Source organism: Daldinia caldariorum (assembly GCF_022478825.1).
Source record: "Daldinia caldariorum strain CBS 122874 unplaced genomic scaffold F4812scaffold_28, whole genome shotgun sequence".
NCBI classification, from domain to species: Eukaryota; Fungi; Ascomycota; class Sordariomycetes; order Xylariales; family Hypoxylaceae; genus Daldinia; species Daldinia caldariorum.
In genome coordinates this window covers 18,797-45,926 of record NW_025953064.1, presented here as the reverse complement: position 1 = coordinate 45,926, position 27,130 = coordinate 18,797, and the positions used below count along the sequence as shown (strand labels likewise).

Genomic DNA, 27,130 nt, shown 5'->3' with positions numbered 1-27,130 from the left:
AGAGTTTATGAGGGTATTCCCCCAGCCGTGCTTCGACGGATGTAACTCGGTCATATACGCTAGCTCGCTAGACCCAATCTGAACTTCAGTCTGGTTTCTTTCACTACTCGGCCGGGTCCTTGAGATGAACTCGAACTTAGCGTTCTTAGCGTTCTTAGTACTCTTAGTGTCTAGGTACCAACTGACTGAAAGATGAAAAGATACCAGGACAAGGGTAAATCAAACAAACCCTTTCCCCCCATCAGTGGATCCTCACGCCGCATGGGTGGCACCAAGATAACAGCTTTAACCGTTCTTACTGGTCGCCGTCCCATGCTCGAGACCCGAGACAAAGGAGATGTACTATCATAGTGTAGAAAATACGGAAAGTCCGATTCTACTATGTACACTACTATGATTATGGCTCTTTGCTAGCGAGAAGAGTTGTTCTAAGAACGACCTACCATCTGTAAGATCCCTCTCATCTTTCGCCCCCCGTCGAGCCTCGCCGCACGCCGGGAACCACTTAGTGTATGGCGTGGTTATTGTTATTTCCTTGATACGAAAGGGAACTTACCTAGAGACCCAATTCGGTAGGTTGGATACTCGGTAGTATTGATCCGTATTGTCTGAACCCCATACGACACGCCCACACATGCATACCATGCATACCATACATACCCGTACATACCCTACATAGTACCTAGACCCAGACCTAGTAACATCACACCCTATCGCCCCCGGCACCCAGCACAAACGTACCTACCTAACATAAGTTCCCGATAGTGCGGGCCGTCCTGGGCCTTTTTTTAGCATAAATCCCACGTTCCCCTTCGCTGCCACCCTCTCTTGACCACTTCTTGCTTTCTCTGTTTTCTAGTACCGCATTCATCTGCGCAACTGCGAAGCCGTCTAGAGACAATGGGTATGTTTGGAACGCCAAAAAGAATTCGCGTCGGCGACGGCGTGATTTAGTTATCCGAACCCTCGCTAACAAACATCAGGCAACGCAGCGGACCTAGTCGAGCGTGCCTCGGGCACTAGCTCACCCATTGACGAGGAGAAGATGACAAAGACGCCTCCGGGTGATGCCCACAACGCATACCTCGACCCTTCTATAATGGAGGCCGACTACGAGGGCAAGCCGACCGAGGAGGACTTCAAAACTCTTCGTCGAGTTCCCGGCAGTCTGCCTGTCGTCGCCTATCTCATCTGCATAGTAGAGTTCTGTGAAAGAGCTTCTTACTATGGTGTCCAGCCCCTAATTAGCAACTATGTTAACCGACCCTTACCCGAGGGTGGAAACGGTTGGGGAGCGCCCCCGCAAGGGACCCAGCAAACCGCCGGTGCTCTAGGACTCGGAACCGTCACCGCAAACGCCGTCACCCAGTCCTTCAGTATGTTGGCCTATGCCCTACCCCTGCTTTTCGGTTGGCTTGCCGATGCAAAGACCGGACGTTTCAGCCTTATCTGCTGGGGTGTCGCTGTCTTCGGTGTTGCCCACGTCTTGATGGTTGCCGCTGGCGCCAAAGACCTTCTAGCGGCCGGCACGGCCAAGGTCCCCTACTTCCTCTCTGTGTATATCCTCTCGATTGGTGCTGGTAAGTTTCTGTCATAACATGTTAGTGTCGAATGATCAATGCTGACCCGAATTCCATAGCTATGTTCAAGCCCAATGTTTCTCCCCTTCTGCTCGACCAAATGACGACGACTGTTCCCAAGGTTGTAACTTTGTCCTCTGGCGAGCGCGTGATTCAAGACCCGGAATCCACAACCGAACGAGTTATGCTTTGGTTTTACCTCCTGATTAACATCGGTGGTTTCATGGGAGTTGCTACATCATACTCGGAGAAGTATGTGGGCTGGTGGCTTGCGTTCCTTATCCCTCTTCTGCTTTACCTTCCTCTTCCGATTCTTCTCTGGTTCCTCTACAAGAGATTGATCCTTCACCCTCCTGGCGGAAGCGACTTGGGTAACGTTTTCCGCGTTCTTGGCATTTGCTTCCGTCGTGGTGGTATCAGAAAGTTCGGTCGTGCTGGTTTCTGGGATTTGGCCAAGCCGTCGCATATCGAAGCTTCAGGCCTCAACTACAAGACTTACTGGAACGACGAATTCGTCGATGATGTGCGACGAACATTCCAAGCTACCGGTATTTTCTGCTTCTTCCCGATTCAGTACATTAACGACAACGGTCTCGGTTCTGCCGCTAGTTTCCTGAGCACTATGTTGACAACTAACGGTGTTCCCAACGACGTTATCAACAACTTCAACTCGTTGAGTATCATTGCGATGGCTCCAGTTCTAAACTACGGCTTGTACCCTCTCTTACGGAGAATGAACATCCACTATGGCCCTGTTGCCCGCATCACCACTGGTTTGGCCATGTCCTCGCTTGGCGGTGCTGGATATGCCATTCTAAACTATTACGCCTACCAGCAGTCTCCTTGCGGCGAGTATGGTTCCAGCAACTGTCTCGACGGTCTTGGCGTGGCCCCCATCAGCATTTGGTGGATGGCTATTCCGTTTGCCGTGGGTGGTATATCCGAGTTGTTCGTTAACGTGCCTGCCTACGGTATCGCTTATTCGCGTGCTCCTGTCAACATGCGTGGTCTAGTGTCTGCATTGAACTTATTCAACACGGCCGTTGCTTATGCTATCGGTTTGGCCTGCTCTTCTGTCGTTACAGACCCGTACTTAACTTGGGATTTCGGAGGCCCGGCCATCGCTGGTGGTGTTCTCACCATTGTCTTCTACTTTACTTTCCGCCATATTGACAAGGAGGAGTACGTCCTCAGCCACAACAAGGACTACCACCTTAAGCTTGAGGGTACTGTTAATGTTGTCGGCGAGAACGAACTCAACAAATCTGCCAACCGCCCCGCGCCTATTGCCGATAACGAGGAGATGATGATATCACAAAAGCAGTAAGGGTTTTTTTTGTTTGCTCGGACGTTTCCGTTGACGTGCATGTTGTATGTGTATTATGGGTTGCCAGCGTTGATGTTTGGCAGGCGGGTGCCATTAAAAAAAAAAAAAAACGAAGCATAATGACGGTCATGTCTAGCGTCTGTAATGACCCCTATATTGGGATGAGAGCACCTAATATTTGTGGACGGCTATAACAACAAAATATAATGTACATTAAAGAGATACCACATTTCTTATTAAAGCCAGTCCACATTACCTATGAATCGTTTCAAATCGTTCTTGCTAGCATAATCGATGAACTTAACACACAGCAAATTCGTATGATTTTCTTGAGTATAACTCTTGATATATACACGACTCGCGGCTATAGGGCCGCTGGTACAGCACATATGCTGTTATGCTTAGGTACCTGATATATACAGTGCTTCCATGAACCCCTACGCAGCTTTGCGCCAGGCGAAACTGAGCTTTACTCCCCTCAACTCGAGCTGTACGCACTTAGGTGCACTCTACGAAGTTGTTACCACTTGCTCCGGTGTGCGTAATAGCACCTTGGTAGTCACCGGCTTCGTTGAAAACGACACGGTCCGCGCCGGGGCTGCCTCCGTCGTAGGGGTCGAAGCTGCTTAGGATAGGGAATTCGTAATAAGGGGCCTGCCCAGGGAAGTCAAAGCCTTCGCGGTTGTTGAATTGGTGAGGGTAGTCGTTTGAACCTGTTACATAGGATAATGTTAGATAAAGCCTACCTAGCTTAGGTACCCAATGGGACGGCTGGATGTAAAAGTATAAACGAATATCTGACGTACCGACAGTCTGGCCGGCCTCGTGCAAGGAATATCCTTGCTTTACGGCTTCGTCGATATCTTCTTGCCAGTAACAAATCTTGCCGCACGTAGCTACGCAAGTTTGATCTTGCCTCGTGTTAACCTTTTCCACTGCGAGGGCTGATACGTTTACGATTGCCAAGAGAATGGCAGGAAGAACCTGAAAGAGGATGAACATAAGCAACTTCGCCTATAATAATGATACACGGCCTTGGAGGTTCGGGCAGCGAACAACTCATTCTCGCAGGCTTACCTTGGAGCCAAACATGATGGGCGATGATAGCGGTCAGTGCGATCGGTTATGAGACGGGGATGGGATGGTAACAACTTCAGCCTGCGGAACCAAGAGCAAATTCTAGTGCCATGTCGACAGTGGGATACCACCTACTTCTTATAACGAAGACTGAGAAATACACGAAAATCTCCAGGTTAGCGTGCGTGTATCCAATCCGAGGCCCTTGATGGGACGAATGGGTCGAACCAGTGGACAGGAGAGCCCCATGTGAGATCTTGATGCACGAGTTCGGCATTACCTGACCATGCCATGCGCGACATCGAACAAGGTCGTTCAGCAGCGATTGGAAACGGGTTGCGTAACGCAGATCCGAACATATCACGACAGGGGTGTTCACCTGCCTTCCCCTTTCGGATCTCACACACTTGAAAGTCACGTAACTAACTAGGTACCTACCTTAGGTAGATATAAAACATATCTACCACCATTAATACAGCCAAGCGAAATTATCTCTTAGCTCGTCCTCTGTTGAAGGGTGTTCGTGTTCCGTCCGGGGGTAGAAGAGATACGGTATATGAAAGGGGCAACCCGGAGCACAGGTGGTTGCGCTAGTACCGCACGACAACGGGTTTGATAATGTGATTGGGCAGATAGCTCAGCTCATCGGGCGGCAGATCGACAATGCTGCGCGGGCATCACCTGCCTATCACCGCAAGATCTACCGCCCCGACTTCGTTGGCAAGCCGTTGTAATCACATTCCAAGAAACATGTAGCCCGTGGTGCAGCTTGGCCAGTGACATGCCCTTCGATCTTTGTTTGACGAGGGTTGGTAATAGCGCTATGTTTCGTAGCTGCGGGTGCCGACATCGAATATCTCAGGCATCTTTAAGCGCGGTCCACTTCGCCGGAGCAAGGATCAGTGCTATCACACTCCCCTCCCCTCCCTCCCCTTTATCTCCGATATTTTCTTTCGTTAGGTATCTTACTGTCGGAACCACGTGGTAGATATTCAACAACTTCATAACCGAAGCTTTAATGTCAGCCGGTTTCCAATAATTTTTTTTTTTTTTTTTTAAAAAAAAAGGGTCTGTCAGAAGAGAACTTCGAGTTTGAATTGCTGACGTGCCGAATCGACTACTCCTAAATCAGAGATGACTGCGTGTGAAGCATGAGAATAATAGTTTCAGAGTTAAACGAAGTAAGGACTCCTCCGTATGCTATATGTTAACGCTGAATATTATATGTAAAAGGTATTATAAGTATGTAAAACCCAGCAAATATCCTAACCTGTCTTCTCCTGAGTAGGTATTGCTAGATTCCAAATGGGCGGATCAATCACTACCCTTTTATCGAGGTTAAGCCGGTCCTTGGGGCGCTGTCATTAAGGCGTTAAATAAGACACTCGCAATAAAAATGTCTTCGGTCGGAGTATATGATGACGAAAGAAGTTCGATGGGGTCTTCGATTACGACTAAACCCGGCCGTTAACTTATAGCAGTGACAATTGGTCATGAGATAATACCTAAGATACAGAAGAGATCCCCATACAGTTTAATCGAATCCGGTGATCCTAGTGAAATCGTTGGCGAGTGATAGGCTATAGCTCTCTAGCCTCTCAGTCAGCCCTACACATCAACGAGTCCGAACCAACTGAATGGGTAGGCAGCCAGGAAACCCGTTGCTCAATGAACATCTTCAATGAACATCTTCCCCGCAACCAGACCAAGGCGGTTCCTGAGCTGGATAGTCTAAAGTAAGGTAGCGAATGATATGCGACGGGGCTGAACTCACCCCGGGAATTTAGCTTTATTGCGTCCTGGAACGGTAATCGGACGCGACAATTCGGCCCGCGGCAGTAATTCCTGTCAGCCACCATGGGCTTAGTGAATCCTCGCGTTCGATGCGGCATGCTCCTCTTACATAGGCCTGCCTAACGTCCTGACCATTCCGCAGAGCTTAACGTTATCTTCTCATAGATAGGTCCTACCTTACCTGACGTTACCTGACGAGAGGTCTCTGTCGGCAATGAAATCAGTAATTCCTCTGCTATGCATTGCTCTTGGTGTCCAAGTCAAATGCGAAGTATTTGATTATGTGATCGCTGGCGCTGGCACCTGCGGACTCGTGCTGGCAAATCGATTATCCGAAGATCCGAGTGTTAAAGTCGCGGTTATCGAGCCAGGCGACGATGTTCGCGACAACCCTAATGTCACGGATGTTGGCGGGTTTCTTCGTGCCTTCGGTACAGAGATCGATTGGCAGTACACCACGACGCCACAGCCGGGAGCCGGTAATAGGTCTATCCCTTTCCACGCCGGTAAGGCCATTGGTGGAACTAGCACAATAAATGGTAGGGCCTTTATAGTCTAATCTCTTGACTGAAATGGCTGATTGTCTACGAAGGTATGACGTATATCCGAGGCAACAAGGCCGAGTTTGACATATGGGAATCTCTTGGGAACGACGGCTGGAACTGGGATACGTTATATCCTTACTTCAAGCAGGTTGAACAATTCTCCCCTCCCACGGCGGCTCAACAGGTTGCTGGCGCTAGTTTCAATGCAGAATATCACGGTAGGGATGGAGCAGTAAAAACGGGGTTCCCGTTCAGACTTCTTAACGGGTCTTTCTATGAACTGGCGCGGCAGGCTTGGGAAAATCTGGGATATCCTCTAAATACAGATGTTAACAGCGGTGAAACACGTGGGTTTGATGTCTGGCCACAGACGCTAGATAGGGATGCGAATGTTCGGGAAGACGCTGCCCGAGCGTTCTACTATCCTATTGAACAAAGAATTAATCTCAAGATAATCAAGGGGACGGTCACGAAGTTAACTTGGGCCAATTCATCATCAGACGGCGACGTCCTTACAACTGATGGTGTTGAATACATAAGCCCCACCGGTCAAGCAATCGCCATTGGCGTAAGGAAAGAAGTCTTGCTATCCGCTGGGTCTCTAAGGAGCCCTCTGATCCTTGAGCGCTCAGGTGTGGGAAATCCGAGGTATGCAGACGTATCTATTAACTAGATAAGGTGTATTGACGCGACTAGTATCCACAAGAGCCATGGCATAGAAACACGAATCGACCTCCCCGGAGTGGGTGAGCATTTACAGGACCAGCCGAACGTGGTCCTCGAATATAGTTCGAATGTCAATTTAACAGGAACTGCGCCATATGCGACTTTTGCCACAGCGGAAGACATATTTCGCGAACGGACTTCCGCAGTAAAAGAGGCGACGCATGCCAAATTATCTGAATGGGCCCAGAAAGTCTCAGACGCCAACAATGGAGCCATAGGTGCCCATCGGATAGAAAAGATATTCCGCATCCAGCACGGTCTAATTTTCAAGGAAAATGTTACGATTGCTGAAACCCTCACATCGGCTTCCGGGGATATACTTCTTTCGGCATTTTGGCCTACACTGCCTTTCTCTCGGGGCAGTGTCCATCTCAAATCAGTCGAGGACAACGACCCCGCGATTGACCCGGAGTACTTCTTGATCGATTTCGATTTTGCTATCCAGACCGAGCTCGGCCGGCTATCGCAAGATGTCTGGTATACGGACCCGATCAGGGATGTTGTAGTTGGCTACTTAGTTCCCGGAGACGACGTCCTGCCCCGCAATGCTACCGATGCCCAGTGGGCAACTTTCATCGCAAGCACTGGTAAGTAAGAACGACATGCTAGCGGACGAAGCACTCCCATTGTATCAAATTAACCGCGCTTTATAGTGTCACCCAACCATCATCCTATCGGGTCGGCCTCGATGATGTCTCGGGAGCTCGGGGGAGTCGTCGACCCCGAATTCAAAGTATACGGGACGTCTAACGTCCGAGTTATCGATGCGTCTGTATTACCAATGCAGATTAGCGGCCATCTGACCGCTACACTTTACGCTATATCTGAAAGGGCAGCCGAGTTTATCAAAAACTCATAGTAAGAAGTACATGATCATAGGTATCCATCCTACCTTTGCCTGTACATAATGATACGCGTCGTACTTAAGCAAGATGTATAGACAGGACTGCTAGCAATATAGCAACATGCCTGAAGCAGTAATTCGTTAGAACTTCTGATGTATCCGCTTCCCTGGTAGCTCCTGTTGAGTAGGTACCTAGGAGGTAGACAAATGATAAATAACTCAAAGAGATATGAGGGAGCAACGTACTATTTCACCAAATACGAGCCATACTTCCTAGGGTTTAATCTCAAGTATCGGGATTAGGAATAAGCTTCAAAGGATGGCTAAGAATGTGAAATATAATAGTGCCCAGCCCAGGTACCAACAAATGCGGCGCTTTGTTTAAGAGGTACCTACCCAACCTAGAGCAAAACCGCATGCCTGATGACCCATAAGCCATGAAAGTTGGGGATAGATTATATGCTCTATTTGAGTGCTTGTAGAGTCAGTACTTCGACCCTCACATAACACACGCATTTTGAAATCTGCCCCGGGGTTCTGATAACGTTAAGCACCCTCATTTTGACTAATCCAATAAGTAGTACGTGGGCAGCGAAACATTTCTGTTGAGTTCTTCAACTGCCCACTCCTGGCCTGGCTAATGAATCATAACCACGGCATTTTCTTATCTTCTAGATTCGAGATTTAAGTTCGGCCGAGTGTCTTAGGTAGATACCTTAGGTACCTATATAGGTTCATATAATAGAAACACGTCGGAAGTGGTGTGGATGGATTTCTATATACTTGACATTTACCATATCCGCGCGAGAACTAGTGTGTAAAGCTTAGGGGAACGTATTTACCAGACAGCTCCGAATTATGCACGAGGAGATATAAGGCTTTTGCTCGCGATTTCAGTACGTGCCCATCTCCATTACGCTCCAAATTAGTTATGCTCACAGTACTACTAGTCCTTATATCTTAGAGACCTCGGGGAAGATGCGGGTCTGCCAAGTATTCATATGCCTCTCGGGTCTCGGACTACTGTACATAACGGGTGCCGTCCTACTAAGAGCGCCACCGCAAGCCAACATGTATAAGCGTTACTACGCGGACATGACTGCAGGGGACGCGGAGTGGATCTTGTGCTTGAAGATATGCCAGTTACAGAAAAACTCCAAATTCGACGATGGAGAGAAGTATGACGCTTGCGCGGGTCAATGCAAGGGTACGATCGGGAACGATTGGGAGATGGTGAACAGGAAATATGATATCCTACGAGGTTATGGGAAAAGCTTCCCATGCCGCGATGAGGTCGATCAGGCTCTGGTGATCAAGAGGCAATGACAAGGTCATGGCGGTTATTAGTGCTGTTTACCTAAACTCGACGCCGCACCTTGAAAGGGGTGCTGCGCTTTAATTAAAGAAACGGACAAAACTAAGGACACAATCCGAAGTTTTTTTTTTTTAAGTACTTACATGGTATGATATTAGTATTTACTATGAGCCCAATAGCACCATAGTCTCAAATGACTAGCTAGTAGGCATTTACGTCTTGGTCCAGCCCTCCAACACCCGCGTCATTCGCTGATCATAGTTATGACAAGTAGGTAGCTAAGTTCATTTATCCCAATATGGGAACATAGATAAATAATGTAAAATTGACAGAACTAAATGCATAAGCTCGTTGGTATATCCATCATGAAGTACCTATCAACCCGACCTTCCCATGATGCTCGTGATACACCTAGATTCATCAACCGCCGTATTCCCAAAATGAATGTCCCTCTCTCGCCAATCCTATGCATCACCCAAAACGCCGTGTCCAAACAAGCAAATGCATCATAAACTCATGAGCGATCCTAAACAATAATATGATAAGATGGCTCCCTTCATAAGAAGTACGTGGAAACCATCCCCCCTGGTCGTAAACCCGTCCTGGAGATAAGCTTCGTGCCGTGGTATCGCTCGTAAAGGAATGGTTCTCATACAAGAAGTCCCCCGTCCGTCAGAAATAGCTTCGAAGACATCTCTATATACCCAAGTATGTATATTGTGATGTGAGCTGGTATAATGTAGTAGTAGTATGTAGATAGTTCAAAAGGTGATGGTCCAATAGTTTGACTTCGTGGTGTAAGCCTCAAAGAGACTATGGGGAAGATAACGCTCATTTTCAGTACTATATCTCGTAGTTAGGTGGATATAATGAACTGAATAGTCGAATCTATTCGTGCGCGATTTGAGGTTGTCTGCTTAAGCCAATAGTTTACAGGCGTTAACTGGAGGAAGATAGCTCCGAGTAATTCCGATCGCAGGCGTGATTTTGCAGTGACTCGCGGCGAATTACTGGAAATTTTCTCGGATTTCTATAGTCACGCGATGCTCGCGGGGATGTGGCGTTTATACCTCGAGGCGCATCTCACACATGAACACCTCAGTCCTGGTTGACTACTCTCCCCATTTGCGGCGCCGGAAATGGTAGCAAGTCTCTTAGACAGGACTGTTTCTGTCTAGCCTCTGTTCTCGCATCATAAGAATGATACCGGCACCGATGAAGAGCACCGCGAGGATAACCACTGCAGGGACTAGAGCAGCAGCGTAGGTTCTTTGCAACTCAGGCGAGACGCCGTTCCACGCTTTTGCCCATTCGGGGAGGGGGATCGTTCCTACTTCCACTAGCCAAGTGATGACAAAGATGGCAAATAAAGCAAGGGCGAAAACTGTCTGGACGACACCGAGGAGAGAACGTCGTAAAGATGAAGGTTGGCGGCGTCCTATTTTAGCCATCTTCGTTGTCTCCAACTTTGGTTGAGGGTTTTATGTCGCATATTTTTCTCAGAGCGAGAGAAGAGAGCGAGAGAAGAGAGCGAGAGAAGAGAGTGAGAGAAGAGAGCAGGAGAAGAAAGCGAGAGAAATCAAACGAGAGAAATGATAGGTAGGGCTGAGCGGGGGCACTTGGGGGCCTGGGACAAGATCGAATACATCTGCCTATGCCTATGCCTATGCCTACCTAACCTAACCTAAGCCATGAGCTTTTTGTTTGGTCGGAGCCCGAAGGCTGGCCGAGAAGCTGAGCGGTGGGTAGGTTTCGGATTGTTCGGAGACTATGAATTTGTCTTACTATGTAAGGCGGCCTTCACATAACGTGATTGGTCAGGTCAACTTGGAGGTGTATGACTTTGTACTTTTTCCATATATAGTACAAAGCCGGTTATACCATACATACCATAAGGATGATACGGATCCGGGGCTTAGGCGTGTAATAACCAATTAAATCCGGAAAGATTTTACCCGACATATTTTTATTCTTAGGTAGGGTATGAATGAATGAACATTTCGACGATCGCTACGAAGTACCTGATGGGACCGAATGCTATTAAAATATGCCTTACCTCTTTTCTTTAAGACTGCACTGCATTACCCACTAAATACCTGATGGAGTTGCATCTTACAACTCTCCGGGCAAGGATTGTATGAGATGTTAGCTTCAGCCTCATTTTCGAAGAAGCATTAAGTACCTCCTTTAAAGGTATTCAACTTACCGAAAATGAAGTATTAAGGTTAGGGGAGTAGTTATCGAATATAAATCATGACTGATATGTGAGATACCTAACCTTAGGTAGGTAGGTAAAGTTAGGACTTATAACTCGCAGTTGGAAGTTATGTGTTTCTTGGACAGGTCTCTCAGGTATTTGAATTGAACGCTTTGAATTTGCAGACTTCGGATTTTGTCGCCCAACTTGACAGGCAGACAGGCTAGTAGGTACGTACATGTAAGCAACGAATGTGGGCCCAAGGTACCGAAATGACGTAGGGTACCTAACCTGGCATAATATTTCCAGATATCAGTTTATGTAATCACGTGGAACTAAGAGACGGAGTACACCGGGCACACAATTTCATAATACAGTTGATCGGCGTTAAGGAATAACCCCCAACATCAGTCATATTAAATTTAGAAAAAAAAAGGTTATAAAAGAGCGCGGGGAAAAAGTTCGAAATGGATAGCCCGTATTCGAAAGAGCTACAAGTTGCAATTGCGGCCGTCCAATCAGCAGCTAAACTCAGCCAGGCCGTCATCTCAGTTGAGGACAAGGGAGTTATCGAGAAAGATGACCTTAGTCCCGTCACGGTAGCCGATTTTGCCATCCAAGCCCTATTAACTGCCACTATCCACCATGCTTTCCCCGATGACAAGTTCGTCGGGGAGGAGTCGGCAGCGGACTTACGCGCCAACCCTGTCCTGCTAGACCGTGTCTGGGGATTACTCCAGCGACTTCAAGACGACCAGGCCAAGTCTCTCTGCAGGTTACCTGATACCCCTGACCAAATGTGCGAGATGATCGACTGGTGTGGTTTTGGAGAACCTGGTGGCTCGCAAGCTGGCCGAGTCTGGGTTTTTGACCCCATTGACGGCACAAAAACTTTTGTTCGGCGCGAAGCATACGCGATAAACGTTGCGTTATTACAAGGGAGCAGACAAGTCCTCGGCGTCGTTGGTTGTCCTACCATTTCTGCCGACGCTGCAGCCCCTATCTCAAATACGTCCGTGGACCCGACGGGCCAGGGATCCGTCGTGTTTGCCGTTAAAGGTCATGGTACTTACATTCGCCCGTTGGTGGCGTCATCGCCCGACGAAGTTCGGGTCCGCAAGATTGAGCCGCATGCTAAGGACGAGTCGTCTCAGGCCTTGCGGCCGGTGTCTTGCTATAACATGCTAGACTCGGGGGTAGACGATGTCCATCAGTTGATCATGGACAAGCTGAACGTCGAAAGCAAAGGGTGCGACTTGCTCGCATGGGTCCTCCGATGGGTAACTCTCGGTATCGGGCTTGCGAATATGACCGTCTGGATTTACAAACAGCGAAGCCGGACGGGAAAGATATGGGATCACGCAGGAGCCAGTACGTAACACCCAAAGTTACCCGTTTCCCCCTATTATTCAGCTGTTCTGAACACCCATGTCTCCCCCTTTGACCGTCTAAACTCTTATTGACCTTAAACCATGCCCAACCCTTTCAAAATCTATATTACAGAAGAAGCGAGTACTAACTCTAACTATCCAAAGTGCTCCTTTTTGAAGAAGTTGGTGGCAAGATTACAGATATCGATGGGAAACCTATCGATCTTAGCGTGGGAAGAACTATGAGCGCCAACCACGGCTTCGTCGCTGCACCCGAGGCGCTCCATGCTAAGGTACTGGACACCGTACAAACGGTATTACGGGAGCAGGGCAAGGAACACTTGCTTGGTTAAGCTAAAAAAAAGTCATATATCTACCATTAGGTATTATTACCAAGTCTATGATCACGAAGTAGGTACCTTACCTTATTGAGTTCGAGGTGTCTAGTGAGATCAATCTAGGTAACGCAGCCTTTTGAGGTTGTGGGTTCTCTTTTATCTATAAAATCCCGTTCACATCATCGATAGAGAATCAATTTTTCACAAACCCTTTATAGGGTAAATGTTTTTCTCCTCTAGGCATCTTGAGTTATTCCGCATAAGATACGACAACAGACTAACAAACAGGTATACAGAGGTTAATATTCATTGATGTATCTCATTAACTCGTCGGTCAATATACTTAGATAGGTCTCGATGCCCTAACCTTATAATTACCTACCTGTATTGAGCTCTACTCCGCGAACTAGACAAAAAGGAGACGAGTAATATGATAAATATGTTCCGAGGGTAGTGTAGCACATGAAAAATCATATCGCTTTACTTAGAACGTTATCATATGAGGTGGCTTGTGTACCTAAACTAGGTTAAGCTCTAAAGCTTCTCCTAACTGGCCTAATTTTAGGCATTATAAAGATCGTCATGTGCGTCACCGGCCGGGTTGTTATTCGGGTCCGGGGGCGGGCCCGGAGGCAGAGGGGGCATTGGTCCCACTGGACCGTGATGATGGCCTGGTCCATCATTAGGGTCGGGAAAGTCAGGTGGCGCATGGAATTGCCCACCGCCGAAATCGTCGTCGTCGTCGTCGTCTCCGTCAGCAGGGCCGTCAACGCCGTCACCAAATCCATCTGGCGGAGGGAAGAATACTGGTAGTGGTCCATGCGGTATCGCTTCCGCCGCTGCCAGGAATGGGTGCGGTCGATCGTCCGCATCGTATACCATAAGCTGCAAGAAGGCCCTAACGGAGGCGTCGGTCTCTCGGGGTACCCCGGGATAGAAAGCCTCGTTCCTTGTCTCAACAGCCTGTTCAACCAGCGGGAGCATATGCTGTAGGTTGATATCTAGGCCTTGCTGGATTGACATCCAATATCCAATAAGATTCTTGAGATCCATGTCGACATTATCACCCTGCTGAAGTTCGTATAAAGCAGTTGCAGTTGTCCAGATGCCGTTCTGGATTGATGGGTTCGCAATAGATTCTGTAAGTATTTCGTGGCTGTAATCGCCGACAGCTAATTGGAGAAGTATCTAGAAATTGGAAGTCAGTATGTTACGATGCCTAAGAGAAGGTGTTTTGCTTACTCCTCCCATCTCCATTAAATGATCCTTTACGACGGCAGCATTCTCGACCATATATGATTGTGAGAAATCGATGAGTTTCAGGGAGGGTACAAGATCATGCTCTGGAAAACCACCTGGGCTACCAAAAACAAAGTTGGTCCTGTCTATCGCTCCGTGGACTAGGCCTCTCGGATTACCCGCATCCGGCGGGACGGTTTCCAGTCTCGTATCTGTTATCTCCCCCCTTCGTGCGGCGTCGTAGTCCTCCGGAGACGGCCTTCCGTATGCTATACCCACACACGCCCTCAGCACTTGGAAGGTTAGCACTCGAAGCTTCGTATATATGAAAGATTTGAAGGATTTGAAGAAGGGGAAGAAGAGAGAGGGGAAAAAAAAAAAAAAAAAAAAAGGGGGTTGGGGGGGGTTGACATACTACACAGGGCTACAGACCAGAGAACTCGATTCGGGACGGGTCGTCGATGATATGCTGCTCTAAGTAACATCCTGTCCAGGGTTCCATTCTCGAGATACTCTGATATCATGTAAGGGTAATCGTTTAATGCCGTTAAATTCGCTTCCTTGACGAGTCTTCTGCTGGTCATTCTGCGGTCTTCTCTTCTCCTTCTCAGTGCCGAAGGGATGTGAGGATCTCTAATTGCTTCTCGGGCACCTAGTCTGACCCGTCGGAACAGCCGAACGATTTCATCGGCTGCATGCTCGGCAGGGCCAGCACCTCCCGCACCTCCACCTCCACCTTCTGCGCCTTCACCTTCGCCTTCGCCCTCCCCTGGCAGAGGCGCGTATTCATGGGTGACTAGAGGGTTTAAAATGTGTTCTGCAGGATGAATACTCTACTCTGTCGTTAGCAATAGCGAGCTTGATATTGGAAGAACTACGCAATACGAACCTCAATGGTTTCAATCTCATTCCTTAGAGTGTCCTCGCTCATTTCAGTAAAGGCTCGCTTTATAACGAGCCTACGATACCGGGTCTTAGTTACCATACCCTCCTTGACTCCCATGCGAACAACTATAGACCTTTGACTGAAGCTTTCGAGACCCTCGTATTTCCATTTCGAGGCAGCGTTACCGAAATTCTGCTTCAGTTCATTCAAATTCCTATGAATTTCGGCCGTTGGATGAATATGGTGCCTTAGGCCTGGTGGAAGAGGAGGGACATCGGCTAGCTGCGGCTCCGCCATTTTCTAGACAAGCTATACCGTGCCAGCTGACAAGTTAGATGGGAATATTTTAGGTATCTACCTAGGTAGGCTGTAGTTTTATACTCGAAAAGAAAATACTAGACTTTTTGAATAGCGGACTATGACACCATATGCGCTTAATTGCGCATACATATACGTTCGTAGAGAAAAAGAAGACGACTGACGCGTTTGTAGATAGTCTTAGGTACACAAAAAACTGGTAACTAGGCTATAAACCTCTGTCAATGCCGTTGTTCTGAATATTAAAGGAGATGCCTGTAATATAGTTACTTGTTATTGTCTATGGAATACTATTCCTATGTGACCACCTCGAGATCGTGGTTGGTTTTCTCGTGATATTCGTTACCTACCGGATACTTACCTGCCTTAGGTAGGTACGATCTATGCGCTTACGGGCCTTGGAAAATTCCAACGATCTGGTGTATCAGATCTTATTAAATTGATATTGCTATTGTGATACGTACACGTAGGTACCTAGGTAAGTATTAGCAAAACTCTATTTGCGGGAAGCTCTGACGCTAAGAAACCCTCTGGCCAATTGGAAGGTGAACTCACCCCCCTGATCTTTCGTTTTTGTCCAGGCAACCAAACAAAGCAGAAGCAACCAATTAAGCTTAAATATCTCTAGTTACAATAGGTTTGTACCTCTGTCTTAGTGCCTCTTGACAGCTAGGTACCTCCTCGGTAGGTACCCGTAGCTGGTTTGAAGCTTCTAAAAGCTTGTTGATTTTAATCAATTTCTGTCGCTGGCAATCGCAACAACATTCTCTCTCAACCATCTTTTACAGCGAATCCTCTCGTTTTTAAAACGCTAATAGAACTTGCATCTTTTCTATTATTTGTTAATTTATTTATTTTCTGTAACGAATATCTCATATTCGAATTCTATACGACCGTCGCAATCTACAATTTACCGTTAGAGCAGAAAAACATTCCTTCACCGGCATCAGCTACGACGCGCCCTCGTGACGTACGCTCTACTATCCTTTACTCATATCTAATTAACAATTCACCGTAACGAACGCGAATATGGCAGAAGGGTTTACCGAAGATCCAGCCGAGGAACAGCAAGCCAACCCGGGCGCGGATGTCGAAATGGTTGAGGGTGACGAGACTGAGGGAGCTGCTGCTGGAAACAGCGGCGGAGACTTACTCTTCCCCGAGGTTTCTGATGTTGAGCCTCGTACCAGTTTTATTAGTTACCTGACCAGCCCTGTTGTAACTCTGGTTGTCGGTACCGGCGAGACGGAGACCATCCTCGCTGCGCATCAAGCACTTCTAACCCAGAGCCCATTCTTCTCCGACGCATGTGCCGCCTTTACGGACGATGGAAGTGTACGTCTCTCCAATGCGGCTTTCCTAGTTATTATAGCTCCCGTCTGTACCTTTCACTCTGTCTTCTAACGCGTTTTTGTGCAGCCGCGACAAATAGAACTTCCGAATGAGCCGCTAGACGCCATCGGCTGCTTTCTAGAATTCCTCTATACTGGAGACTACTTCCCTAGGAAGCTTCCAGGTCAGCGACTACTAGAACAAGATCCCTCCATTCCTGCCGTCGACGAAGCCGGTGAACAACTCTTGAAACATGCGCGCGTCTATACACTGGCTGGGAAATTCGGGATGGAAAAGCTGAAAAGCCTTGCTATCACCAAGATTCACTGCGTCAATTCGACGGCAAAGGGAGAGATCACCTATGCCCGTTACATTTACCAGTATACCAACAAGGAAGATGCGACGGTGCGCGCGCCTATCGCCAACTTCTGGGCTACCCGCAGCCATACATTACGTTCGGAGGCGGAGGACGAATTCCGTTCCTTGTGCTTGGAATTCCCCGAGTTCGGTTACGACGTTCTTAGTAAGTTTTTTGCGCTGGTCGGATGTTTATACGGAAAATATGGTAATTCTAACAATTGATAGCTCGTGTGTTGGACGAGAAGCTCAAACGAGAGCGGAACGACAAGCTTCACCCGGTGACAGGAAGCGGGCGCAAGCGAGCTCGCCACAGCAACGTATAGTTGCATTTTTCTCTCTGATCGCACCTAAGCTATTCGATCTTAATAATTTCATTCGAGACGGCATTAAAACCGCGTGCATACTCTACCTAGACTATGTAACCGAAGCAATGTGTCCGTCTCTTGATACCATCGCACTACCTTGGGGGAGGCTTAAGGTTAGGGACCTCTGGTATATCTGCTTGTAATAGAGCCCGAGTCCAAGCAGAGCGTGTTGCTTAGAGGCTCGGTAGGAACAGGGTGGGATGTAGTAAAGTAATTAAAATATATCACCAGCAATATAAAAAAACTGACGAACCCACGTTTATAACATGGACGTTTTATAAGGAGTATTCGTAGCAGGGGTACTGCTATTTATCAATGAAAATATTAGTTATCGTTAGGTAAATTGTAGTTCCAGTGTATGTCATATTCGTATTCGTAGGTATATTAGACTGCAAATGCTACATCTAATCCCTTTTGTAACCGGTTATTAACCGAGAATTGACTTTTGAAACTCTAAATTCTCAGTGGTATAATGCGCTAGAATCCGATCCTGACGGGCTATGTACGGCGTTCCTATTATATCCCCCTCCCCCCCTTTTTTTCTTTCGCCATACGTAAGAATTTCCCCCCATTGAATTCATAAATTATAGCTGGAAAGCACCGAATGCTGTTGCGGAGAAGAGCAGGGCTACGATCGTAGCTCCCAAGGTGCCCACGGTAGTGTATTCGGGGCGGAGGCCGGCGGCGGCACCGGGAGTTTCTGTCGAGGTGCTGTCGCTGTTTCCGCCGCTCTTAGTTGGGCTCGCGGTGCTGCCATGGGAGGCGACGACGGTGGCATTGGCCGAGGTGGGTAAAGGGGCGCCCGTGTCGGTAGCGGTAGCGTTGGAGCTCTGGGTGCAGAAGACGTAACCAGGGAATAGCCCCTTATCCTGTATGCACTGGCTGAGATCACCAACGCTCTGGCCCGCAGCGAGGCAGTAGAGGCCGCACCCGTCGTAGTAGGAGACGACATCGACGTTACCGCAGCATGCAACCATGATATCGGTGCTGTTGTCTATCGCAGGCACCCCACAGGCAGCATCTTGTACCGGGATATTGTAGAGCTGGCTGCCGCAGCTCCAAGAGGTTGGCGTCGGGCTGGGTGCGGAGGAAGACATTTTTATTTGCTTTTATTTGGTTTCTGATGGCTTTCGAGCTTTTGGGTAACTGTAACAGGTACAGGATATGGCGACGGTTCGTTAGGTTGTCGTTATTGAAATATCAAGGTGACAATTTGGGTGGAGGGGGGGGGGGATCTTGAAAGATAAATAAACACAGCTTTTCAAGGCCTTGTCGAGAGATGCCGGTCGTTGGTGGGCTGAGCCCGACGCGAATCAACGCGCCATTATTAGTTTAGTTCATCTCGTATTCTGTTGTCAAGAAAGCCAATGTTTGTTGGCTTGGCTTGACTGGCTTGACAAGGATGATGAAGACGATCGGACAACATGGTCCGTCGTACACGAACTATTGGAATACCTACCTTACCTAACCTAAATTAACTATTATTGAATACTATCTAGGTACGAAGCAGGTAAATATTAGTATGTCGATTCAAGTTAATATAATTTTAATGACAAAGTCTTTAGATGTTGGTTTGAATCTTGAATTATACTTCGTACCTACTCCTTGAATACTCGTTGCGTTTTAAAGAAAGGGGAAATTAGGGGGATAGAATATTTAAGAGATAGTATAGGTAGTTACCTGGTACGTATTATCCCGCCGGCGCAGATGAGTCCTAAAATGTTCAAAGAATTACGGTATCAAAGTCTCTACCGGAAAGAAATCCAAGCCTCTTACATCTTATCCACAACAACCAAGATTAAGATCGACAAATAGATCTGGCTTGCATTAAAATGTTCATGTTTATTCATGCTGCACCTAGGCTCTCGGGTTCTTTGCTGTAGGCAGTGTAAACTGGAGGTAGTGTAAACTCGGGTTACGAACTCAATAGGCTATCATTCTAGACAATTGGATATATACTTTCAAAAGTTTTTACCATGGGGAACCCCTGTAGACTGGAACGTGCTACCCGCTAAGTGGCAGCGCAGCTGGCGAATTTTGGGGCTGACTTATAACAGCTTGTTGTTAATATACGGTAGGCTATTTTCACAAATAACATTACGATTTGTATACCTACTTTTTCGTCTATCATGAAAGGGTTAAAATAGATCAAAATATATTCCAGTATACTAGACACGTAGACCTACTTGTAGATACTTCAATTCAATTTTTTCAATTTCTTTTTGACTATGGTTCGTACGGATATTGCTATTAGAGCTGTTATTGTCCTTCTCAATCGCCTCGTATTTGTGATAAGATTTATCAACGGGCTATTGACCGAGGCTTTGATCCTAGTCTCCGCCCACTTATCTTCAAAGATGAGTATTTACAAGATGCCTCTTGCTCAGGTCGACCTACGATTCAGACCCAGGTTATTACTGAAAGATTCGTCAATAAAATTTCAAAAAATAGATACGGCCGCGAAAAGAACTGTGAGGTATTAGTAGCTGAGTTACGTCAAGAGGGTATTCAAATATCGGATATTGCTGTATGGCGAGTGCTTGAAAAGGCTGGTTTTAAGAAGACTAAACCTACAAGAAAGCCAGGGCTTTCAAAGCGGATGAGGCAATAAAGGCTCGAATGGTGCTTACCTAAACTATAAAGACTGGATCTTAGAGGATTGAAAAACGTTACATGGTTTGTCGAAACGTCTGTTGTATTCCTTCAACGAAGAGGCAGCTATCGCGTGTAGCGGCTACCCTCTGAAACAGCTACTAAATCGTGTATTCGAGAGCGTTGGAAGGGCTATTTAGAGTTTATGTTTTGGGGATGTTTTACGTACGATTAAGAAGCCTCTTTACTTGAAATAGACGCCCTTAACAACGAATTCAAGCCGATATTTCGGGCCGAGTGGGGGCTTAATACGCCGATGAGGCGATTAGGCTTGCGCAATATGCCTGGCCCTAAGCCTGTATGGATATTTACGAAAAAAAAACCAGGCAAATTGGGACAAGGAGGTAATGGAGGAATCGACTGGTACCGCTATCGTAAGGGGATTATTCTTGCGAAAATGAGGTCTGATACTATTTGTCACGTCGCAGAGCATGAGGTAGGTAAAACAACTTCGTTGTCCCGTAAGGACGCACATTGGATTCAAGCAAAAACGCACGATCTACACCAAGTAGCACGAATGCTTTGGTGACCGAATTCGCCTGATTTGAATGCAATAGAGTGGTGCTGGTTTTACATGAAAAGGCTAACTAGGTACGAAATGGGGAGCCTTCAAAAGCTAATACAAGGCTGGATTGAGCGCATTCCAATTTATATACAAAAAGTCATTGAGTTAGAGGGGGGTAAAGAATATAAGGAGGGTAAAGGCTTGAAGAAACAACGGGTAAAACGGACTTTAATTGACTTGACACTACCACTGCCAGAAGAAGAGATCGATTGGGATGATATTGAAGATGAATCGGAAGTATAGAGATTTTTTTTTTTAATTAGTTATAGTATTTTGAATATTCAATAGTATTTCAGTATTTCGACAGCGAGGTTATATAATTTGAATAAGCTTGACAGCCCTGTCAGCTGACAGGGGTTTCCCTATGGTAAAAACTTTTGAAAGGCTCTTCCATACCTAGATTAGCCTCTTTAATGCTTCAAGGAACGAGTTAGTACCTTTCTTTGGGTTATGTATAAGCCATCATCTTGGCTTTCCTCACCACCGCATGGAAACGGGTATAAAACCGGTTTTTAGCGGCATATTAGCGGCATATTCCATCATCTACCTAGGTACCTCCTAAGATTACCTGTACTCAACATTGGGGTACAGTGATATTGATTAAGAATCCCTCGGAGGATTATAAAGTAATATATAAGCCACCATCTGCAACTTGAACATTCCCACCGAGGGTCACAGCGGGTGGACGTTACCCCTGAGAATACCTAAGCGTGCGTAGTATATGCTACGGGCATTAAATGATAGATGGTAAGGCGAGATGCATGTGCTGTAAGCAGCGTGGCAGGGTGTCGTATAAATCTATTGAGCTGAAAAAAACAAACAAAAAAAACTTGGTAGTTGATTGCGAAATCACGCGGTCTTAGGTACCTTAGCCTACCTACAGGCTACATCCATGGATGTGACTTAAGGTTTGGTACCTGTCCTCCAATGTTATCATTCCCGTCCTTACCGGAGACCGGCATAATCAGTGCGGGGGTGGAAATTATACCTAAAGTCCTAGGTCAGTGCAGGTACCTAGAGGTAGTGAAGTAATGCTAAATGGGCACACCCCGAGGCAGTGGATCCAGTGGACCCGAAACGTCCAGCCCTATGGGTTGCATAGGCACATCCAACTAGTTTTTTACCTATTAATCTTCCTGCATTATCTGTTTGATTTAAATCTAGAAGTTTCATTAAGGATCTTCCTAGGTACCTAAGTATCTTAGGTATATGTGTATGTCCTCAAGTGCGAACTTGACTTATATCAACCAAAAATCAACTAACCCCTCGAAAAGCCTTAAGACATATGCACTAATACTGCCTTGAGAATAGCCCGAACTGTGCGGCCAGCCAAGTTTAAATGTGGTAGTTAATACACTTTAGCAAATTCATATTTGAGGACATTCTTTCAGCCAGTCTTATCTTTCCCATCTCAAGTGTCATCTTACCGTGGCACATAGTAGTCACATACCTACGATAGGGGCTCTTACTTGGAAGAGACAGAAAAGAAGTAAGCGATACGCGTCAAACTACGCCTTGTACTACCCAAAGAATCCTTTTATATTAAAAAGCGTGCTCAGCTGGTGCCTAGCATTATATGATGAAAGAGACGTGCTTCAGCTGCGACGGTACCTTAGATATACTTACGTTCAGTTACATGACATCTATCCGGTAGCTATTTACTTACCTAAAGTACCTAATCTAAGGTAGGCATCAAAGCAGGCACTGCGCTTAAGAGTTCGAGCTCATCGAATAATCGTCAAAGGCACGATATTACTACTAACCTCTTAAAGAGTGTCGACCCCAAGGCTAGCAATAAGAAAAGAAAAGACCGCATTAGCACTCAGGGGATGAAATATTATTATAGACTGAGCTGATAGCAAGAGTAAGTCAGGAACGAATTTGGTAGATTGGTCGATGGTTTCGGTATCGCGATTATCCCAAAACTAGAGGCAGGGGTAACGTCGTATGCAACCCTCTTGCTGCAGACTTAGCGCACTCGTGATGTAGCAATTAACTTGGATGGTCTAATCAGTAGCAGCTCACTCATTGGCTTATTCGATTCCCCTTCGACTATTTTTGTCATCACCAAATCCGACCGGAATTGGAGTCCACGTCCGACTCTGTCCCTGTCGACATCTCCTGGGCTCTGCCCAACTAAACGAGCACAGCCGCCTCTCTAATAAATGGTCACATCTGGAACCTTATATGAGCCGCTACGCCTATCTTAAATGTCCTAGTCCTGTGGCTATGTATCTATATCATGATATCTCTCTGGTTCAAAAAGTGCAACCCAGCGCATTCTGAAGTCAAAGACCTTTTCCCCCGCCTCGGCCCACAAGGCTATCATAGGTACTTGGACATATCTCGCAGCGCCTCATCTCACATCTACCGCAGCTCATCATGGTTGGCGTAGCTGGCAGGAGTAAGGGCTGCAATACTTGTCGGAAAAGAAGGGTTAAGTGTGGTATGGACCAGTCCCCATCTCTTGGACATTGTCCAATCTATGAAGTCTTTATTGTTGACTGACCTGTGAATAGATGAGGCGAAACCCCAATGCGGTCGCTGCATCAAGGCTGGTTTCGAATGTTTAGGCTATCAGAGAGTCACGCAATGGCGACACACTTCACTGGCCCCGGTTGCAACATCCCGCTTGCACATGTCTGAATTTGTGGATATCGTGCAGCCGGTGCCCGTGAGTTTCGTCCCCCCACCAGAGCTCAGTCTAGGCGCCTTCGAAAGGGATATGTGCACGGCTCACATGTTCGGAAACTTCGTATGGAGGTCCTATGGCTCCCTGTGGCTCAACCACGCATGCGAGGGCAAACTTGGGAACCTTTCTCTTGATGCCGTGACCGCCCTCTCTCAGTTGAGCTTCGGTCTAAATAATAAGGTTCAAGAACTTCAATTCAAAGGGGCAGCACAGTACGGAAGATGCTTAAGGATCCTAGCCGAAGAGCTTCGTAGAGACAATGCCACAGCTTACGATAATAGAAGGCTTGTAGTACCCATTCTCGTCCTGATGATGGTTTCGGTAGGTCGTGAGCAAGAACAAAAAAATACGAGTTGGAGAACACTTTTCTAATAGCACTACATAGGCGATTCAAACAGATAGAACTGGCGCTGCCTTTCATCTGAAGGCAATTGAGAAGGTCTTGATACTGTGCGGTCCAAGGGCATTTCAGCAACAGCCCCTAAGGAACGCCTTCGAAGCTGCCAGGGCCACCTTAGTACGCAATCCAACATGATATATATGGATCGGGTAGCTAATGTCTTATAGCTAATTGCCTCGTTATTTTCCAGACGAAGGATATTTCTCGAAGATCCACGCTGGCAAGACGTTCCATACGCATTAGACCCATGTGCAAAACCCCAGCAATCAAGACTGCTCGATATCTTAGTCGCTATACCAGGTTTGCTAGAAGAAAACGCCCGCATTGACAGCATGGGCTATCATCCAGAGGACGATCCAGCCGCTTCTCCCCCCGCCTCAGATAAGCGTCTGATCTGTCGTGAGAATTTATGTGAATATATGGTCCTTCTACTAGGGAAACTTTTCCGGTGGCGCTGGGACTGGCAACGCGAATATGGCCAATACGTCTCAACAGATGGTTACGAACGTCAATCAAATAATTCCCCAACAGATTCCGAGTTCACCGACACTCCTGAGGAACTCGGACGCTTGCGGTTCGATCGCTCTATGCATGCTAATGATATCATGCTCTATAACTCTGCCCTGATGTGGTTGATGACTCTTTTATGGAAACTAAATCCGTTACAAACAAAATCCATCATACAAGAATGCGCACGACATGCTGCTACCTCATCGGCCTTCACGCCACAGTCCTCAACATTATCACACGTTTCATTCGAACCATTAAGTGAGCCCGGTAGCGCCTTTTCTATTCGAGACCCTGCCCTTGAAATATGTCGTGTTTTTGATTGGCAATGTCGGCACCACGGTCAGTGTGGCGCTCTTGACGATCAGGCTTGCCTGTATCTATTCCCGGTAGGGATGGCCCGAAGCGTCTTGGGTGCCGAGCCACATTACCAGCAGTGGATCGATGACATGCTGGACTCGACTCCTATTACAGCAGGCTACGGCAGGCATGGCGGAAGCATAGTAGGCTTCAGCTCATATATCACAAGATACGCCCTCAACCCTGACATTCGTGGTTGAAGAGAATGTTTGCATGGTATGGGCCAAGGCATCATGCGAAATGGGCACTAGGTTCCCAACACAATTGGTATCAAGGCTTTTACCGCCTTGTAATGGATGTGAAAACACCGCTCCAGTATCTTCACGAAATATGACAGCTTCTAGCCAAACTATAAGGGGACTTTGAAGTTGTGCTATGCGCCTTGGACCTCGTTATGATGATTCATGATAATGATATATGCGGATTTAAATATAAATTTTAAGGCCAAAAGGGCGTCTCAAGAAACCAAACCCATGCCAATCCAACCATGCCCGTATTCACCCTGAGATACTATCCAAATATGTTCATGTCTACCACAGGAAACCCATCTCATAACGCCTTGCCGCCTATAGAACACATATAAAGGTGGGGGAACAAGTGTTCTGCTTGTGTCGACTACTGACTACTGAATATTTGACTGGTAAGGCGGCTGGAACTGTTGCCCTGGAGCTGGTGTGCCTTGCATATTATAAGGGGCTGGTGTACCCTGAGGACTGTATGGTTGATTATATGGCTGCTCGGGCTGGTTGGTTTGCTGAGGATATGTGTCTGTCGCGCCAGGATATCCGGCGTTATGCGATGCGTAAGGGTCATTTACCTGGCCTTGCTGGTATTGCGGCTGGCTTGCCTGAGGGGGATATACTGTCTGTTGGGTCCATTGTTGATTAGGTTGCTGATTTACCGCATATTCTTGCTGCTGGATTCCTGCTTGCAGTTCCGTAGCACCCGGGACGCCAACAGAAGCAGCTGCAGGAGAGGCCTTTTCGGGATCGTTTGCCGAGGCGCCAGCGAATGAAAGGCGGAAATAGTGACATACGTAAGCAAACGTAGGGACAAACAGAAGCATAACCAGAGCGCTAATGCCTGCTATTCCACTTAGGATGCCGAGAGCCCCTTGCGAGGCAACATCAGCACGCTTCCATACCGTACAATAACCACTATTTATCGTGCTGCCATCGCTGACGCAGCTCGCATTCACCGGTATAGTAAACTTGCTCCGCCGATTCGCAGTCGCAGCCATAGCGGCTAGCCAGAAAATGATCATCAGCCCGTCGAGTGTGAGGATCGCCCAAGTATTATAAGCACGCCGGCAAGACGATACCTTCTCGGCCAAGAGGGCGTACACAGCTATGACCCAGGTGAATATGCCCTGTTCGTTGACAAGACAGCATTAGCCATGAAGACATTCATTTTCGAAGATTAGGAACGGGGTTTGAAGAAGTAAGAGGAGGTTACGTGTAAGAGAAATTTCTTGAGGGAAAGAAGTTGTAACATACACAGACTATAACGAAGCCGAGTTCATCATAGTATAGACCGTGGATCCACCAACCGGTCAAAGCGACCGCGACAAGCGACAAGACGATCTGGAGGACTCGTAGTGCTATGAACCATGTCGGGGTCGGGATGACAACCTCCCCTCTTTTAATTGCATTTGACGGTTCCATTTCGCAGGTTACTCTAGGTCTCTATCCTGCTGTTTATCGGGCAACTACTCCGCGTCTTCTTGACAACCTCGTTTCTGATGCACGAGGCTCGCTGCTCCAGAGGAGTGATGGATGCTAAACAGCGTGACGGACTGCTCAATTCTAAAGTGATAACAGCCCCGTGTCTGCGGGAGCGTAGGCGCGGTATTTGTATAGACAGTTCCCTCCCGTGACCCTACCGCTTCCGCGTTGACGCCAGTCAGCCTAGGTACCTACATCAGGTAGATATCTATATGGTAGGGACCGTTTAATCACTCTCAACCCTCATCCATGTCTAGCGAAGTATCAATGTTTATCGTGCTTCAGCCAAAGGAGCTAGAACCAAGCTTATTATCGTGAGGAGTTGCATAGGAATGCAGAATGCATGTCTTAGCAGCTGTAAGGTCCTTTCAGCCGCACGAAGTTTGATTCGCGTCTGACTAGTTTCGCCTGCTTTGCTTCCTGTCCACGTAGCAGACTATTGTTCAGCCGATGCCCGATTGAGAAGCGACTTGGCTCAGCCAGCCACTCGCAGCATTGCCTCAAGCGAGAACGGTACGCTACTCATAGCTAAAGCTGCACTCGATGCAGGAGGAACATTGGCAAGGCAGAATCAATACCCTTGCTCTACCTGTCCACGCGGTCGACAATTTGGGGAA

General features: G+C 47.2%; 11 protein-coding genes across 11 annotated transcripts; 6 read left to right on the top strand and 5 right to left on the bottom strand.

Moving 5' to 3' along the window:
• Positions 1-428: 428 nt before the first annotated feature.
• Positions 429-3,125, top strand: F4812DRAFT_447248 (MFS general substrate transporter). The gene is made up of 3 exons (XM_047935720.1): positions 429-904; positions 984-1,580; positions 1,640-3,125. Exons 1-3 carry the CDS (start codon positions 901-903, stop codon positions 2,905-2,907), a joined length of 1,869 nt encoding a protein of 622 aa, XP_047785607.1. The 5' UTR covers positions 429-900; the 3' UTR covers positions 2,908-3,125.
• Positions 3,126-3,362: 237 nt separating this feature from the next.
• F4812DRAFT_250208 (uncharacterized protein) lies at positions 3,363-4,079 on the bottom strand. Its single transcript, XM_047930719.1, has 3 exons — positions 3,985-4,079; positions 3,714-3,891; positions 3,363-3,620 (listed from the first exon to the last, which is right to left on the bottom strand). Exons 1-3 carry the CDS (start codon positions 3,997-3,999, stop codon positions 3,406-3,408), a joined length of 408 nt encoding a protein of 135 aa, XP_047785606.1. The 5' UTR covers positions 4,000-4,079; the 3' UTR covers positions 3,363-3,405.
• A 1,913-nt stretch (positions 4,080-5,992) lies between these two features.
• Positions 5,993-7,908, top strand: F4812DRAFT_453624 (putative GMC oxidoreductase; the record flags this gene model as incomplete). The annotated part of the gene is made up of 4 exons (XM_047936511.1): positions 5,993-6,317; positions 6,371-6,971; positions 7,020-7,636; positions 7,703-7,908. The coding sequence occupies 4 exons, from the start codon at positions 5,993-5,995 to the stop codon at positions 7,906-7,908; spliced, it is 1,749 nt and encodes a 582-aa protein (XP_047785605.1).
• An 833-nt stretch (positions 7,909-8,741) lies between these two features.
• F4812DRAFT_250073 (uncharacterized protein) lies at positions 8,742-9,342 on the top strand. Its single transcript, XM_047930717.1, has 2 exons — positions 8,742-8,789; positions 8,844-9,342. Exon 2 carries the CDS (start codon positions 8,872-8,874, stop codon positions 9,217-9,219), a length of 348 nt encoding a protein of 115 aa, XP_047785604.1. The 5' UTR covers positions 8,742-8,789; positions 8,844-8,871; the 3' UTR covers positions 9,220-9,342.
• A 1,020-nt stretch (positions 9,343-10,362) lies between these two features.
• Positions 10,363-11,170, bottom strand: F4812DRAFT_463824 (uncharacterized protein; the record flags this gene model as incomplete). Its single annotated transcript, XM_047938271.1, has 2 exons — positions 10,363-10,674; positions 11,099-11,170. 2 exons carry the CDS (start codon positions 11,168-11,170, stop codon positions 10,363-10,365), a joined length of 384 nt encoding a protein of 127 aa, XP_047785603.1.
• A 431-nt stretch (positions 11,171-11,601) lies between these two features.
• Positions 11,602-13,401, top strand: F4812DRAFT_250436 (carbohydrate phosphatase). Its single transcript, XM_047930720.1, has 2 exons — positions 11,602-12,776; positions 12,941-13,401. Exons 1-2 carry the CDS (start codon positions 11,873-11,875, stop codon positions 13,126-13,128), a joined length of 1,092 nt encoding a protein of 363 aa, XP_047785602.1. The 5' UTR covers positions 11,602-11,872; the 3' UTR covers positions 13,129-13,401.
• Positions 13,402-13,674: 273 nt separating this feature from the next.
• On the bottom strand, positions 13,675-15,535 carry F4812DRAFT_463822 (uncharacterized protein; the record flags this gene model as incomplete). Its single annotated transcript, XM_047938270.1, has 4 exons — positions 13,675-14,301; positions 14,356-14,645; positions 14,768-15,185; positions 15,242-15,535. 4 exons carry the CDS (start codon positions 15,533-15,535, stop codon positions 13,675-13,677), a joined length of 1,629 nt encoding a protein of 542 aa, XP_047785601.1.
• Positions 15,536-16,228: 693 nt separating this feature from the next.
• Positions 16,229-18,148, top strand: F4812DRAFT_447191 (uncharacterized protein). The gene is made up of 3 exons (XM_047935719.1): positions 16,229-16,891; positions 16,976-17,411; positions 17,474-18,148. Exons 1-3 carry the CDS (start codon positions 16,586-16,588, stop codon positions 17,569-17,571), a joined length of 840 nt encoding a protein of 279 aa, XP_047785600.1. The 5' UTR covers positions 16,229-16,585; the 3' UTR covers positions 17,572-18,148.
• A 49-nt stretch (positions 18,149-18,197) lies between these two features.
• F4812DRAFT_463820 (uncharacterized protein) lies at positions 18,198-18,710 on the bottom strand (the record flags this gene model as incomplete). The annotated part of the gene is made up of 1 exon (XM_047938269.1): positions 18,198-18,710. The coding sequence occupies one exon, from the start codon at positions 18,708-18,710 to the stop codon at positions 18,198-18,200; it is 513 nt and encodes a 170-aa protein (XP_047785599.1).
• A 3,933-nt stretch (positions 18,711-22,643) lies between these two features.
• Positions 22,644-25,200, top strand: F4812DRAFT_249934 (uncharacterized protein). The gene is made up of 4 exons (XM_047930715.1): positions 22,644-23,276; positions 23,350-23,843; positions 23,908-24,039; positions 24,090-25,200. Exons 1-4 carry the CDS (start codon positions 23,213-23,215, stop codon positions 24,987-24,989), a joined length of 1,590 nt encoding a protein of 529 aa, XP_047785598.1. The 5' UTR covers positions 22,644-23,212; the 3' UTR covers positions 24,990-25,200.
• Positions 25,201-26,925, bottom strand: F4812DRAFT_249945 (uncharacterized protein). Its single transcript, XM_047930716.1, has 2 exons — positions 26,286-26,925; positions 25,201-26,158 (listed from the first exon to the last, which is right to left on the bottom strand). The coding sequence occupies exons 1-2, from the start codon at positions 26,451-26,453 to the stop codon at positions 25,412-25,414; spliced, it is 915 nt and encodes a 304-aa protein (XP_047785597.1). The 5' UTR covers positions 26,454-26,925; the 3' UTR covers positions 25,201-25,411.
• Positions 26,926-27,130: the final 205 nt, after the last annotated feature.

Bases quoted from the DNA above. Each gene is read 5' to 3' on its own strand.
- F4812DRAFT_447248 (XM_047935720.1), top strand. The intron at 1,581-1,639 runs GTAAGTTTCTGT...CGAATTCCATAG, and splicing joins TATCCTCTCGATTGGTGCTG to CTATGTTCAAGCCCAATGTT.
- F4812DRAFT_250208 (XM_047930719.1), bottom strand. The intron at 3,621-3,713 runs GTACGTCAGATA...CCTATGTAACAG, and splicing joins CGAGGCCGGCCAGACTGTCG to GTTCAAACGACTACCCTCAC.
- F4812DRAFT_250073 (XM_047930717.1), top strand. From the start codon at position 8,872: ATGCGGGTCTGCCAAGTATTCATATGCCTCTCGGGTCTCGGACTACTG.
- F4812DRAFT_250436 (XM_047930720.1), top strand. From the start codon at position 11,873: ATGGATAGCCCGTATTCGAAAGAGCTACAAGTTGCAATTGCGGCCGTC. The intron at 12,777-12,940 runs GTACGTAACACC...AACTATCCAAAG, and splicing joins ATGGGATCACGCAGGAGCCA to TGCTCCTTTTTGAAGAAGTT.
- F4812DRAFT_447191 (XM_047935719.1), top strand. From the start codon at position 16,586: ATGGCAGAAGGGTTTACCGAAGATCCAGCCGAGGAACAGCAAGCCAAC. The intron at 16,892-16,975 runs GTACGTCTCTCC...GTTTTTGTGCAG, and splicing joins CCTTTACGGACGATGGAAGT to CCGCGACAAATAGAACTTCC. The intron at 17,412-17,473 runs GTAAGTTTTTTG...AACAATTGATAG, and splicing joins GTTCGGTTACGACGTTCTTA to CTCGTGTGTTGGACGAGAAG.
- F4812DRAFT_249934 (XM_047930715.1), top strand. From the start codon at position 23,213: ATGGTTGGCGTAGCTGGCAGGAGTAAGGGCTGCAATACTTGTCGGAAA. The intron at 23,844-23,907 runs GTAGGTCGTGAG...AGCACTACATAG, and splicing joins TCGTCCTGATGATGGTTTCG to GCGATTCAAACAGATAGAAC. The intron at 24,040-24,089 runs GTACGCAATCCA...AATGTCTTATAG, and splicing joins AAGCTGCCAGGGCCACCTTA to CTAATTGCCTCGTTATTTTC.
- F4812DRAFT_249945 (XM_047930716.1), bottom strand. From the start codon at position 26,453: ATGGAACCGTCAAATGCAATTAAAAGAGGGGAGGTTGTCATCCCGACC. The intron at 26,159-26,285 runs GTATGTTACAAC...GTCAACGAACAG, and splicing joins TCGGCTTCGTTATAGTCTGT to GGCATATTCACCTGGGTCAT.